This window comes from Ovis canadensis, chromosome 11 (genome assembly GCF_042477335.2).
Source record: "Ovis canadensis isolate MfBH-ARS-UI-01 breed Bighorn chromosome 11, ARS-UI_OviCan_v2, whole genome shotgun sequence".
In the NCBI taxonomy this organism is placed as follows: Eukaryota; Metazoa; Chordata; class Mammalia; order Artiodactyla; family Bovidae; genus Ovis; species Ovis canadensis.
Genome location: NC_091255.1, coordinates 21,098,364 through 21,114,131, shown reverse-complemented (window position 1 = coordinate 21,114,131; position 15,768 = coordinate 21,098,364). Strand labels below are relative to the sequence as shown.

The 15,768-nt window shown below is 38.6% G+C and overlaps 1 protein-coding gene across 2 annotated transcripts in view; it reads right to left on the bottom strand.

Moving 5' to 3' along the window:
• The window catches only part of USP32 (ubiquitin specific peptidase 32), a 198,125-nt gene that overhangs the window by 61,091 nt on the left and 121,266 nt on the right, over positions 1-15,768 (bottom strand). For both annotated transcript variants that reach the window (XM_069602726.1, XM_069602727.1), the window contains exon 6: positions 164-295. In XM_069602726.1, the coding sequence (XP_069458827.1) occupies positions 164-295 (132 nt within the window). The remainder of the gene's footprint in view (positions 1-163; positions 296-15,768) is intronic.

Below are 15,768 nucleotides of genomic sequence, written 5' to 3'. Positions count from 1 at the left end.
TAATCTTAATTCCCCATTTAATTTTCCTCCCCACCGAACTATTTGCAAGAAACCTGCAAACCTATAACATTATGGCCTTTTAGAGTAAAGATGTATTGGTTAGAAATAAAAGCTGGTCTCGTGTGTTTAGCAAGGAACATCATAGAAACATAATGATTCCTACCTTCACTTAGAGATGGACGAATTGGTGGTGAAACCAATGGGCCAAATGTCTCTAAATCAAATCGTCCAGTTCGGGATTGAGCCTTCAGCAACCAATAGCGTTTCTCCAGATCAATGATGTCTGATTCCTCCACTGAGAGTCAAATCAAACAAGATCATAAAACCTCAGTCTTCTCTTCTAGGCAGTTAGTTAGCTCATCCTGATAATGCAGCTTCTAAGGATATATTTTAATTTCTCAGTTATACTGCTAACAACTACCTAAAACAAAACTCTGAAAAACAAACACATTATACCTAAAATGAAATGAAAAGTAAGCCAAATTAACATGAAACAGGTTTTATTTAATTAATTAATTAATTTATTTATTTTTTGAAACAGGTTTTAAAATGGAATTTTTTTTCGGGGAAGGCTGTTTTAAGTCCAACATGTAAACAGTAAATAACTGAGATGTTTCATTCTGGTTTCCCACAACATTTTTGGTAATATTTAATCTCTATCCTGGATTTGATGACTTTATATATATATATATATTTTTTTTTTCTTTTCTTTTCTCTCCTGGCTGTACTGTAAACACCCTAACAGAAGGATTCCATGTCTGATTCATCCTGTTGATATGGTAACTACTTACACATTGAATACTTATTAAAGAAACAAAAAGAACAGGATAAAAGATGTTAAAAGTAATGAAGTTCCCTTCGATGTTCACCTGAAACTATCACAACACATTGTTAATTGGCTAATTCCCATTATATAATAAAAAATTAAAGATATATATTAAAAACCCCCCAAATTATGAAGTCAATAAACAAGAAAGAAAGATTAGAATTTATAATGTGATAGGTAATAGGGGCATCATGAAAACATGATCAGCTTTTTCTCCTCATTCATCAGAAAATGCATTTTCTTTTTAAAAAAAAAATCACAGATAATCTCTAACTATGGTTACAGTCTATATGTGTGGTTTTCTTCCTTCCAAGGAACAAAGACTGAAAAAATTACTAGAATCTCAGGGACCTGTAAGGCAATATCAAAAGTGCCGCAAGGCTTCCCTGGTGGCTCAGTGGTAGCAGTCCCCCTGCCAACGCAGCAGATCGGGTGTGATCTCTGGTGCAGGAAGATCCCACGTGTCGTGAGGCAACAAAGCACATGTGCCGTGACTACTGAGCGTGCTCTCCACAGCCTGTGCTCTGCAGCTACTGAGTCCTGCTCACTGTAGAGCCCACGGTCCACAAGAAGAAGCCCTCTCACTGCAACTAGGCAGTAGCCCTCAAAACTGGAGAAAAGCCTGCGCAGCAGCAAAATTCAGCACAGCCAAAAATAAAATATAATTTTTTTTAAAGCACAGCATATATATTATTGGGGTCCCAGAAAAGAGTGGGCAGAAAATGTTTTAAACAATTAACTGCTGAAAAATTTTCAAATTTGATAAAAACTATAATCCTATAATCCAGAAGTTCAATGAACCCTGTGTAAGAAAAATTCAAAGAAAACCAAACCAAGGTAAGATGTAATCAAGTTGCTGATAAAGAAAAACATCTGTAAAGCAGCATGAGAGAGGAGAAAAAATACATTATAACCAGGGGAATTAAGCAATGATTTCTCTTCAGAAACAAGGCAGCCAGAAGACAATGGGGGCAGGGGGAGGGGAAGAGGACTAGAAAGGAGAAAAAAAACTAAAACTCTATTAATCTCAAATTCTATAACCTATGAAAACTCCTTCTAAAATAAAGGTAAAATAAAGCATTTTTTGACAAACAAAAGCTGAGAGAATTCATCAACAGGAGAACTATACCAAAAAGAATATAAAAAGATGTTCTTCAGATTAAGTGATACCAGATGGAAACCACTATCTATACAAAGGAATGATGAAAACAAGAAATGCTTGGCTCCTAACATCTATCTGATATCATTAATCATAACAGATTGTGGGTGGGCGTTTAGATGCAGCTCTGGTTAGACGAAGTATACCTCTAGTTCAAATGTTCTGAAGGTGAGCTCATATTTCCATTCCAGAGAGCCCAGAAACTACCAGTTTTTAAATGTAGAGGTCTACAAATTTTAGCCTCATTGGCTGCATGCATGTTTGTATAAATGTTTTATTAGCACACAATAACATTTACAGACAGAGTTTATGGTTGCTAATATGTTACAATGGCAGAGTTGAATAATTGTAATGAAGAGCCATATGGCCCACAAGTCTGAAATATTTACTGCCTTTTTAAGAATATGTTTGCCATCCCTGAATTGAAATTGCACAACCACAAGACTCCAACTCCATAAAATGACAGCATCTGAGGACCACAGAGTCTTCAGACTGCAACCTTCAAAGATTCTGAGACTTCAAAACTGAGCCCATGAAACTGCCAGCCCATGAAACTGCCTAGCTTCAGTCTCAGGAAAATTTCCACAGGACAGAACTACTGTCTGGAGATGATTATCTCCTGACTTTGTGAGGGTAACACAGGCAGAGATCTCAAGGAGGCAAGGGGTCCAATCATGGAGAAAAAACACTTTATAGAAAAGGAACAAGGATAGAGGCTTTGAGATGAGAGCATGCCTTGAAAGCTCAAGGAAGAGAAAGAACAAGAGTGGCTAAAGTGAAGTTAGTAAGCGGAGGGAATAATAATAATAGTCTTGATGAAAGTGAAAGAGGAGAGTGAAAAAGTTGGCTTAAAGCTCAACATTCAGAAAACTAAGATCATGGCATCTGGTCCCCTCACTTCGTGGCAAATAGATGGGGAAACAGTGGAAACAGTGTCAGACTTCGTTTTTTTGGGGCTCCAAAATCACTGCAGATGGTGATTGCGGCCATGAAATCAAAAGACACTTACTTGGAAGGAAAGTTATGACCAACCTAGACAGCATATTCAAAAGCAGAGATATTACTTTGCCAACAAAGGTCCACCTAGTCAAGGCTATGGTTTTTCCAATGGTCATCTATGGATGTGAGAGTTGGACTGTGAAGAAGGCTGAGTGCTGAAGAATTGATGCTTTTGAACTGTGGTGTTGGAGAAGACTCTTGAGAGTCCCTTGGACTGCAAGGAGATCCAACCAGTCCATTCTAAAGGATATCAGTCCTGGGTGTTCTTAGGTAGGAATAATGCTAAAGCTGAAACTCCAGTACTTTGGCCACCTCATGCGAAGAGTTGACTCATTGGAAAAGACTCTGATGCTGGGAGGGATTGGGGGCAGGAGGAGCAGGGGACGACAGAGGATGAGATGGCTGGATGGCATCACCGACTCAATGGACATGAGTTTGGGTGAACTCTGGGAGTTGGTAATGGACAAGGGAGGCCTGGCGTGCTGTGATTCATGGGGTCGCAGAGTCAGACACGACTGAGCACCTGAACTAAACTGAGGGAAAGAGTAGGAGGAAATAAAGTCAGCAAGAAAATGGTGGTCAGATTATACAGGCCACTGGAAGGATTCTGATTTTAAGTAAAACTATGAACCACTGGAGGGTCTGAAGCAGAGGAGTGCCATGATCCAACCAACAACCACTTTTGACTGCTGAGTTAGGAATAGCCTGGTGGGCAGCTAAGAAGAGAAGTGTGTTTAAATCAATACAAGCAGTTTAAAAACATAAAGACTACAATAGATTAACAAGTACAAGACATACAATTCATAAAAATGGGGAGAACTTTTCACTAAGAATAAAACGTCATTTGAAAAGAACAATTTAAACAGAATCATGCTACTTCTCTGCTTCAAAACTTTTTAACCCTCTTTCCCAAGATAGCATGGCTATTTCCACAGGTCCTTCAGATCTTTTCTCTTATGTCACATTCTCAGATCTTCCAAAGCCCATCCCATCCAATGACATTCCTCCACCCCTTTCCTTCTTTATTTACTTTGCTCTCTATGACTCATTTGTTTTGTTTATTGCTGTCTCCTCCAACTAGAACATATACTCCTTGTAGGCAGGTTTTTGGGTCTATTTTATTCTTTGCTATGTTCTAAAACTTAGAATAATATCTGGTACATTTTGAGCATTCCATAAATATTTTTTCATGGACAAATAGCTTACAAGTTACCTGGGAAGACAAGAACAATGTATTTTAAATTTCCAGTGACTTCAAAGCATTCATTCTTACACTATTTCTTAGCAGTTTTAATAAAAATTTCAGGGAAAAACTTGTCCTTATCAGCAAGAGATCTAAGAGATAGTCAAATCAACGTATGTATTGTACTGCATTTATGTAATTATCATAGTCATAAAAACTGGTTAATAAGTGAAAACATATTCCACCAACTTACATAAAATTTTAAGAAAAAAACTACTCCTTTGGCTTGACCTTCAAGGGGCTCCTGGGACAGAAAGCTAATGTTTCTCTGTCTTTCCTTCCTATCCCCTACTCTACTCTGATGCTCACTATGTCTAAGATCTAAAAGAGAGTATTTACTTAAAGGACCGAGGAATGACTTTTTTTTTAAACAAAAAATAAAAATCCTTTGCTGGGAGAACAAAATTTTGTACACATCATCTTATACATCAGTAAATGAAAGAAGTGAGATTTTCAGAAAGACACTCTTCTAATTTATTCTTAAGTAGAAAGAAAAGTTCATGGGAATAACTATATGCCTGCCATAGCTGAAAACAAAACAGGCTTTGAGTCACGTAATTAGCCCCCACAATTTACAAAGACGAATGCTCTCCTGGAAAGTTCTTGCCTTGCCTATCCTAGAACATATACTCTTAAAACCTATGGAGAAGGAGTCCAGGAGCAACAATGAAGTTACCCTACACTTGAAGTAAGGGCTTTCCTGGTGGCAGTAGAGAATCTGCCTGCAAAGCAGGAGACCTAGGTCTGATTCCTGGCTCTGGAAGATCCCCTGGAGAAGGAAATGGCAGCCCACTCCAGTATTCTTGCCTAGAAAATCCCATGGACAGAGGAAACTGTCAGGCTACAGTCCATGGGGTTGCAAAGAGTCAGACACTGCTGAGTGACTAAATCAGAAAGTAGTCACATTCCCTTCCCACTTCTTGAAGTAAAGGAAACTAATCACTTATTATTTACTAAAAGTAATAAGTAACTGAGTGATAAGGATATAAGATAATGTATTTTATGAAGTTAAAAAATGAAAATACTAATAACACTAAATTGATTTAAAAAGTTGTATTACTTGTTTTTATTGAACTATTGATATATTTTGCTGCATGGAAAATATTTAAAATGTAGGTAAAAAGGAAAAGGAAACATAGTTCTTTGGCTTCATTTAACTATAATGATAAATGTACTTGATCGTCACCTGGGTTGTTTGGGAAGATTACATCTAATAATTTCATTCTATCATCTATACCACTGTATGATTTTTCACATTACACAAAATCCTAGTTCAGAGGTATTTTTTTTGCTATGTCTTGTGGTTTGCAGGATGCAGAATCTCAATTCCCCAACCAGGGACCGAACCCAGGCAGCAACAATGAAAGTGCTGAATCCTAACCACCAGGGAACTTCCCCTAGTTCAGTTTTAAATAACCAATGAAATAAATTCATTTTTAAGATTTTACAGAAAAATCATCAAAAGTGAGTCAAACACTCAGTCGTGTTTGACTCTGCGACCCCATGGACTATATGTTCCATGGAATTCTTCAGGCCAGAATACTGGAGTAGGTAGCCTTTTCCTTCTCCAGGGGATTTTCCTGACCCAGGAACTGAACAGAGGTCTCCTGCATTGCAGGCGGATTTTTTTTTTTTTTTAACCAACTGAACTATCAGAGAAGCCCAAAATCATCAAAAAAGATGACACAATAAAAGATACAATTTTCACACAAGGTACATGTCTCAGGCACATACAATATAACGATCATATATTTTTTCTTATTTAACCAAATAACAAATATATTACATCCATACTACATTCATTACTATAATGTAACCTCTTGATGAATCAACCTTTGCAAAGGTTCAATTACTTTGCAACTGGAATTGATTTTTAAAATTATATGAAACTTCTATGAGTTGTCAGCTGAACTGCTGAGAAAAAAAATAACTAACTTCATTTTCACTTAAAGAAGTTAGAGGTAATAATTGCAGTAGTTACTCTATTTGCAATTCATACATCAATACCAAAACTTCTATTTTATTTGCTAAACAGGAATGAATTTATCACCCACCTATGGGTATAATTTTTTCTGGTTCACAACAGTAGCATAACATATTCCCAACAGTCTAAGTAGTTCTTGGCCTGCCCTTTGGGCCATCCTAATCAAGTCCCACCTTACCGGAAGGCTCCAGCTGCAGAAAGTGCTTTTTAATGCCAGAATTGGATTCTCATTTAAAAACAAAAACAAGGCTCAGGAAAATACCAAGTATTTTCAAAGAGTAATACAGTTCTGCAACATTTCTGAGAAAGCAACCTGTTCTCAAAAGCAATGACCTTCTGCAATCTACTTAAGCTTTACATCATTACAACCAGATAAGAAGATAATGAAGAGGATATTGAAGAAGGGACATGAAGATTTACTAGACAGTTGATGACCGAACAATCACTCAAGTACTTTTTGCTTACACAAAGGAGGTCTTAACATTGCAAACTAAAATGTGGCAAGGTAATATACTAATATGTCTATTTTAGTTGAGATAATAAAATAGAGACTATATAAATTTGACTCAGAAAAGAAAAGAAAAACAATGAAAAATAGTTCAGTGGCCCTAAAATTAGCCCCAAATATTTATAAATCACCTCAGGATCTAGATTCTATTATTTGAAACACATATTTACAGAAAGAATTAGCACACATATTTTCTTCTAAATAATATACCTGAACTCTATGAAAATATGATCATCATTGAGGAAAATAATTCTCAATTTAAAACACAGTCCTTAAAAATCATAGTTCTTCTAATTACCTATTTCACTGCTGGTAAATGGGCAATCTCAATGATCTTGCTGGATCCAATGAAATTAATTATTAAAGAGAAATTCAAAATGATAATCATTTGAAGGTATCCCAAGGGGGAAAAAAAGGAAATTGGAAAAGTGAGCCTGCAAGGCTGTCCAAAGTAAGTCTGAGGAAGATGGCTCACCGCAACCACAACCACCCCACGAGCACCTCCTTTTACCTGCAATCACAAACTACTCATACAAGATTAAAGAAGCAAAATGACTGTGTGTCAATAAACTGTCTTCAAATCCTAAAGTGATAATAATATGCACTCTGGGTTCTCACATTCCAATTTCAGCACCTCTTAGCTATCTGATCTTGAGAAAAGTTTCTTTAACTCTTCATAGCTGTGATTTCCTCATTTTTGGAATGGAGATAAAATTAACTCCAGAGGTGGTACAGGCTTAAATGAGACAATGTACCAGGAGCACAGTGCTTCCTTTAGTGAGTGCTCAGTCTGCATGTGGTAAACTGGAACCTTCCTACAATGGCAACACACTCCAGTGTTCTTGCCTGGAGAATCCCAGGGATGGGGGAGCCTGGTGGGCTGCCGTCTATGGGGTCGCACAGAGTCAGACACGACTGAAGCGACTCAGCAGTACCAAACATTTTCGGGGGGCTTCCCTGGTGGCTCAGAGGTTAAAGTGTCTGCCTCCAATGCAGGAGACCCAGTTTCGATCCCTGGGTCGGGAAGATCCCCTGGAGAAGGAAATGGTAACCCACTCCAGTATTCTTGCCTGGAGAATCCCATGGAGGGAGAAGCCTGGTAGGCTACAGTCCACAGGGTCACAAACAGTCGGGTACAACTGAGTGACTTCACTTTCTTTCTTTCTAAGCATTATGGCGGGGGGAGAAAAAAGAACAGGAGCAATAGTCAAGATTATTTAATATTTGGCAAACATTCAAAAGGACATTTTATGTGTCTGACATTGTGCTAAAAATTAGACATGATTGTGAACAAAATAATTGTATTTAGATTATAGTAGAAGAGAAAATGGGTCATTTTAATCTAGTGTGGAAAGTACAACAAAGGAACAGAGACACAGTTTTCAGAGAGCACATTAGCAAATAGGCCCTCCCTGGTGGCTCAGAGGTTAAAGTGCCTGCCTCCAATGCAGGAGACCAGGGTTTGATCCCTGGGTTAGGAAGATACCCTGGAGAAGGAAATGGCAACCCACTCCAGTATTCTTGCCTGGAAAATCCCATGGATGGAGAAGCCTGGTAGGCTACAGTCCATGGGGTCGCAAAGAGTCGGATATGACTGAGCGACTTCACTTTCACTTTCCTAGAAGTTTTGATATGAAAAAAATGAGGTACACATAGAACATCTAAGAGTTGACCAGGGAAAGGAAAAAAGAGTGTAGCAGAAGGATAGTACAAACAAAGGCAAAACACGTGTAAAAATCTCTATGGAAAACAGGTAGTATTATGTTGGTGCAAAAGTAATTCCAGTTTTGCAATGTTGCACTTTGCCATTTGATACTGGAATATATTCTTAAATAAATGTGGCTATGTTATACATCATTTTAATGTGCATTTCTCACTTTACTTTTTTTTGCTAATGACTTATTACTTGATGTGTATTTTATATTTATTTTATACTAGGGAAATGATGTCAGGCAAAAAGCCAATTTGAGTGATTTTCTTATTCACATTCAAAATAGGTTATACAGCAGCAGACATAACTTGGAACATCAACAATGCATTTGGTCCAGGACCTGCTAACTAACGTACAGTGCAGTGGTGTGCTCTTTGCAAAGCAGACAAGAGTCTTGAAGATGAGGAGTGTAGTGGCCAGCCATCAGAAGTTGACAACAATCATCAAACCTGATCCTCTTACAACTACATGAGAAGTTGCTGAAGCACTCAACACTGACCACTCCATAGTCATTTGGCATTTGAAGCAAACTGGAAAGATGAAAAAGCTCGATAAACGTGTGCTGCATAAACTGACAGCAAATTTTAAAAATCATCATTTTGAAGTGTTGTCTTCTTCTATTTTACCTAACAAAATAAACCATTTCTCGATAGGACTGTGATGTGCGACAAAGAGTGGATTTTATATGACAACCAGCGACGACCACCTCACTGGCTGGACTGAGAAGCTACAAAACACTTCCCAAAGCCAAACTCGAATGAAAAAAAGGTCATGATCACTGTTTGGTGGTCCGCTGCCTGTCTGACCTACTACATCTTTCTGAATTCTGGCGAAACATTACATCTGAAAAGTGTGCTCAGCAAACTGATGAGAAAACTGCAATGACTATAGTGGGTACTGGTCCACAGAATGGGCCCAATTCTCCACGACAAGGACCGACAGCACACCATACAACCAATGCTTCCAAAGTTGGATAAGCTGGGCTATGAAATTTTGCCTCATCTGCCATATTCACATGACCTCTTGCCAACTATCACTTCTTCAAGCATCTCAACAGCTTTTTGCAGGTAAAATGCTTACACAACCAGCAGGAGGCAGAGAACACTTTCCAAGAATTCCTAGAGTCCCAAAGTACAGATTTTTATGCTACAGGAATAAACAAACTTGACTGTAATGGGTCTTATTTTGATTAATAAAGATGTGTTTGAACCTAGTTATAACGATTTAAAATTCATGGTCTGAAACCGCAGTTACATTTGCACCAACCTAATAATAGGACAGACAAGCAAAAACAAAGAATAACCGTTGTATTCTGCTATAATTAAAAAAAAAAAGGAAAAGGAGAACCTATAAGAAGGATTTATGCTATGGACCCACAATAAAAGACAAAAAACAAGAAAGAACTATACTTTCCAGTGAGTGACACCTTCCCACTCCCTGCCAAAAAAAAAAAAAACCAGGAATGTTAAAAATGGCAATTCAACCTAGAATTAGTAGACAGTTCAGTTAGAATGTAGACATTCCAAAGCATCTAAAGGATGAGCCTTCAAATTCAAGCAGAGCTTCCAAACTGTGTTTAGACAGGACTGTGCATGTACAATAGTAGGGGATTCAATACACTAAATTTGTAAAAAGTTGATTAAAGCAAATTACATTTACAGTTTATAGTCTGTCTCCAAAGTTCAACACTATGTGATGCTAAATAATAATGAACAAAATGCGTGAGGAAAGGGCACTACAAGGAAAAAAACCAATGATTAGTTAGTCTTAGATAGTAGAATCTTCTTTCAGATATCAATAATAATGATGACAACAACAATAAAATCTGTAAGAAACTATTTCAAATATTTAAACTATATAGAAAATGTTTAAGTTATCTATACATGTTCTCCAATTTGGAATATCATCAAAATGTGTAAAAATTAACTTGTCAATAAAACACTGTATATATATTAACATTTGACAAAAAAGATCTTTTTAGGAAATCTAATCTTAGGTATTTAAGTAGCAAATTACAAAATAAAAACATATCATAAAAATCTGTTGTTGATAAAAATCTGTTGAACAATTTGACCTTTTGGCTGAAGTTCTAATTCATGAAATTCCCTGGCAGTCCAATAGTTAGGACTCAGTGCTTTCACTGAGTCCCTGGTTGCGGAACTGAAATCCTGCACTGTGGGTGGCATGGCCAGAAATCTAAAAAGTTCTAATTCAATTTCTTAAATTTAAATAAAAGTAAAGTAACAACAGTTTGGAATCTTAAGTTCTAAAAACTACTGGCCATGACAAAATCTAAAATCTTGTAAAATCAAATCAGTTAATTATTCTAAACTCTGTACTGAATATATAGTATTCAGTGTGTAATAATATAAACAGTGACCCAGTTTCATCTGTGATATACATAAAAGAGAAAAAATTTGATTAAAAATGGCAGATGTTCAACTTACTGGACTTCCAAGTTTTACTGTATAATCATAAAGTGAAAAAGTAAATGCATCTGTACTCTAACATAAATGTTATTTACAGTGAAAACTTATAACTCCTTTTTGTTTCCTAGATACCTTGGCTTATTACACAAATTTAAATGGAGTCACTGATGCTTTAAAATAAATATCTACTTATAAATGATAAGTTAATAACATTCTCTATTTTTATCCCAATTTTCCACATTCCTAATATATTATTTGAAAAGATTAATGTACCAAATATTTTTGAGTGGAAAACCCTGCAACGTGGTCCACAGTGAACTGCTTAGACAGAAGCTTAGAATTTATAACTAATACAACAAATCACAGTCATCAGAATATAAACCTGCCCATGTCAGAATTTCTATAAGAAATGTAGCAGTAGTTCTGATTTTATGATAATGCTTTCATAAGAAAGTCCACTAAGAAAGCAGCTATTTGCTGAAGCCAGGAGCAACGGAGTTGTCTGTTATACCTTTATTTTTATAAATTGTAAAGTAAAGGAAAGCAAATTGGTAAGGGAAACATTTTCTTCCTATTGACATGGATGAGTTAATTTTTGTAGTGATCTACAGTTCTCTGTTAGAAAATTGCTTGTTCCCAAAACAATTTCTAGAAAATTGCTTATTCCCAAAACAATTACTCTCTGAGAAAGTGGGATGAAGCTCACTGACATTTCCTAGCCAAGTGTTTACTAATACAAGAGGATGAAGGGAATCCCTTGATGGTCCACTTGTTAGGACTCTGTGCTTCCAATGCAGGGGACACAGGTTCAATCCCTGGTCAGGGAACTAAGATCTCACATGCCTTGCAGCACCTCCAAAAAAAAAAAAAGGATGCATATTCATTGTAAAGCACCAATTCTGTACCAGACACAATGCTGAGTCCTTTAAAAAAGGTAACATTTCATGTAGCACCATATGCTACTGGAAATGTTGTTTCAGTAAAAGGATTATTTTGAGTTGAAGGCAAATGAGAAGCAGCAGATATAAGAAAAGCTCTCTAGTTCCCCCTACTGGCCTAATTTGAAAAGATGGCTTCCCGACCCCTCTGGCGGGACCCAGGGAAAGGAGCAGTGATCTCCACAAGAGACTGAGCCAGACCTGCCGCTGAGTGTTTGAGTGTCTCCTGTGGAGGCACCGGTCAGCAGCGTTCTGCTTCGAGGACAGAGGCTCTGGCTGCAGCAGACTTGGGAGGCACGGTGTATGGCATACGTCCTCTTGGAGGAGGTCACCATTAGCTCCACTATAGAGCTGCCGAGCAGACGACAAACAAACTGGAGAACAATTATAACAAAGAAGTTCCTGCACTCTTGGAAAACTTCTGGCGCCCACAACAGATTTCCCAACCTGGGGATCCAGCAAAAGGACCGAGATCCCTCAGGGAATCTGACTTTTAAGGACAGTGGGATTTGACTACAGAACTTCCACAGGATGGGGAAACATTCTAGGAGGGCACAAACACAACACCGTGCACACTGGGACCCAGGAGAAAGGAGCAGTGAGCCCACAAGAGATGCAGTCAGACTCACAAGTGAGCATCCAGGAGCCTCCGGGGGAGGTGTGTCCACAGCAGCCTGTCTTGAGGTCAGAGGCACTGACTACAGCAGACAGCCCTGAGAGCTGCAGCATGCTGGCTCCTTTTGAAGGAGGTCGTCAGTGCCCCTACCATAGTTTGGCCTCACTGAAAGATGAACTCCCCAGGTCAGCAGGTGACCAATATGCTACTAGAGAAGAGTGGAGAAGTAACTCCAGACAGCATGAAGAGGCTGAGCCAAAACGGAAACAATGTCCAGTTGTGGACCTCTGGCGGTGAAAGTAAAGTCTGATGCTATAAACAATACTGCATAGGAATCTGGAATCAAGGTAAATTAGAAGTGGTCGAACAGGAAATGCTAAGAGTGAACACTGACATTTTAGGAATCAGAGAACTAAAATGGACAGCAATGGGTGAATTTACTTCAGATGAACCTTAAATCTACTACTGTGGGCAAGAATCCCTTAGAAGAAATGCAGTAGCCATCATAGTCAACAGGAGTCTGAAATGCACTACTTGGGTGCAATCTCAAAAATGATGCAATGATCTCTGTTCATTTCTAAGCCAAATCACTCAGTATCACAGTAATTCAAGTTTATGCCTCAACCAGTAATGCGGAAGAAGCTGAGGTTGAACAGTTCTATGATGACCTATGAGACCTTCTAGAACTAACACCAAAAAGAGATGTCCTTTTCATCACAGGGGACTGGAATGCAAAAGTAGGAAGTCAAGAAACACCTGGAGTGCAAGTTTGGCCTTGGAGTATAAAATGAAGCAGGGCAAAGGCTAACAGAGTTTTGCCAAGAGAATGCACTGGTCACAGCAAACCCCCTTTTCCAACAACACAAAGAAACAACTCCACACACGGATATCGCCAGATAGTCAATTCCCAAATCAGACTGATTATATTCTTTGCAGCCAAAGATGGAGAAGCTCTATACAGTTAGCAAAAACAAGACTGGGAGCTGACTGTGGCTCCGATCATGAACTCCTTATTGCAAAATTCAACTTAAATTGAAGAAAGTAGAGAAAACTACTAGGCCAAAACAGTATGACTTAAATCAAGTTCCTTATGATTATACAGTGGATGTGACAAATAGATTCAAGGGATTAGAACCGATAGACAGAGTGCCTGAGGAACTATGGACAAAGGCTCGTAACACTGCACACGGGGCAGTGATCAAAACCATCCCCAAGAACCAGAAATGCAAAAAAGGCAAAATGGTTCTCTGAGGAGGCCTCACAAATAGCTGAGAAAAGAAGAGAAGCTAAAGGCAAAGGAGAAAAAGAAAGACATACCCACCTAAATGCTGAGTTGCAAAGAACAGCAAGGAGAGATAAGAAAGCCTTCCTCAGGGACCAATGCAAAGAAATAGAGGAAAACAACAGAATGGGAAAGACTAGAGATCTCTTCAAGAAAACCAGAGATATCAAGGGAATATTTCATGCAAAGATGGGTACAATAAAGGACAGAAACAGTATGGTCTAGCGGAAGATATTAAGAAGAGGTGGCAAGAATACACAGAACTATACAAAAAAGATCTCAATGACTCAGATAACCATGATAGTGTGATCACTCACCTACACATTCCGGAGGGCCAAGTCAAGTGGGCCTTAGGAAGCATTACTACAAACAAAGCTAGTGGAATGTCGGTATTCCAGCTGAGCTATTTCAAATCTTAAGAGATGATGCTGTTTAAGTGCTGCAATCAATATAACAGCAAATTTGGAAAATCCAGCAGTGACCACAGGACTGGAAAAGGTCAGTTTTCATTCCAATCCCAAAGAAAGGCAGTGTCAAAGAATGTTCAAGCTACTGCACAACTGTACTCATTTCACACGCTAGCAAAGTAATGCTCAAAATTCTCCATGCTAGGCTTCAACAGTATGTGAACCAAGAATTTCCAGATGTTCAAGAGGGATTTAGAATAAGCAGAGGAATCAGAGATCAAATTGCCAAAATCTGATGGATCATAAAAAAAGCAAGAGAATTCCAGAAAAACAACTACTTCTGCTTCACTGACTTACGCAAAAGCCTTTGACTGTGTGCATCACAAACAGTGGCAAATTCTTAAAAAGATGGGACTACCAGACCATCTCACTTGTCTCCTGGGAAGCACGTATGCAGGTCAAGAAGCAATTGTTAGAACCACGTATGGAACAATGGACTGGTTCCAAACTGGGAAAAAAGTACTGTATATTGTCACCCTGCTTACTTAACTTATATGCAGAGTACATACATCATTCGAAATCATGGGCTGGATGAAGCAGAAGTTGAAATCAAGATTGCCGGGAAAGTATCAATAACCTCAGATATGCAGATGACATCACCCTTATGGCAGAAAGTGAAGAGGAACTAAAGATCCTCTTGATAAAGGTGAAAGAGGAGAGTAAAAAAGCTGGCTTAAAACTCAACACTGAAAAAACAAAGACCATGGCATCCGGTCCCATTACTTCATGGCAAACAGATGGGGAAATAATGAAAACAGTGACAGACTTTACTTTCTTGGCCTCCAAATCACTGCAGATGGTGAGTGCAGCCATGAAATTAAAAGACACTTGCCCCTTCGAAGAAAAGCTATGACAAACCTAGAAAGTGTATTAAAAGCAGAGATGTTACTTTGCCAACAAAGATCCATATAGTGAAAGCTATGGTTTTTCCAGTAGTCATGTATGGATGTGACAGTTGGGCCATATAGAAAGTTGAGCACTGAATAATCAATCCTTTTGAACTGTGGTGCTGGAGAAGACGCTTGAGAGTTCCTGGGCTGCAAAGAGATCAAAACAGTCCATCCTAAAGGAAATCAACCCTGAATATTAATTGGAAGGACTGCTGCTGAAGCTCCAATACTTTGGTCACCTGATGCGAAGAACTGAGTCATTAGAAAAGACCCTGATGCTGGGAAAGATTGAAGGCAGGAGGAGAAGGGGAAGACAGAGGACAAGATGTCTGGATGGCATCACCGACTCACTGGACATGAGTTTGAGCAAGCTCCAGGAGATGGTCAAGGACAGGTTAAGCCTGGAGTGTGCAGTCCATGGGGTTACAAAGAGTCAGACATGACTGAGCAACTGAACAATAATAACTCTTCTACCAGGAAGGATAGATGTTAATCACCAGAGAAAACTCTAGATCCTTATCAACCTGGAGATGGCACCAGAAGAAAGAATCTGCGTAACAAATCTTATTAACCAGCCAAATCAACCAAAGGCTTCTCTAGTAGCGCAGGCAGTAAAGAATCGGCAGGATTCCCAGGAATGCAGGAAACCCACGTTTGATCCCTGAGTCGGGAAGATCTTCTGGAAAAGGGAATGGCAACCCACTCCAGTATTCCTG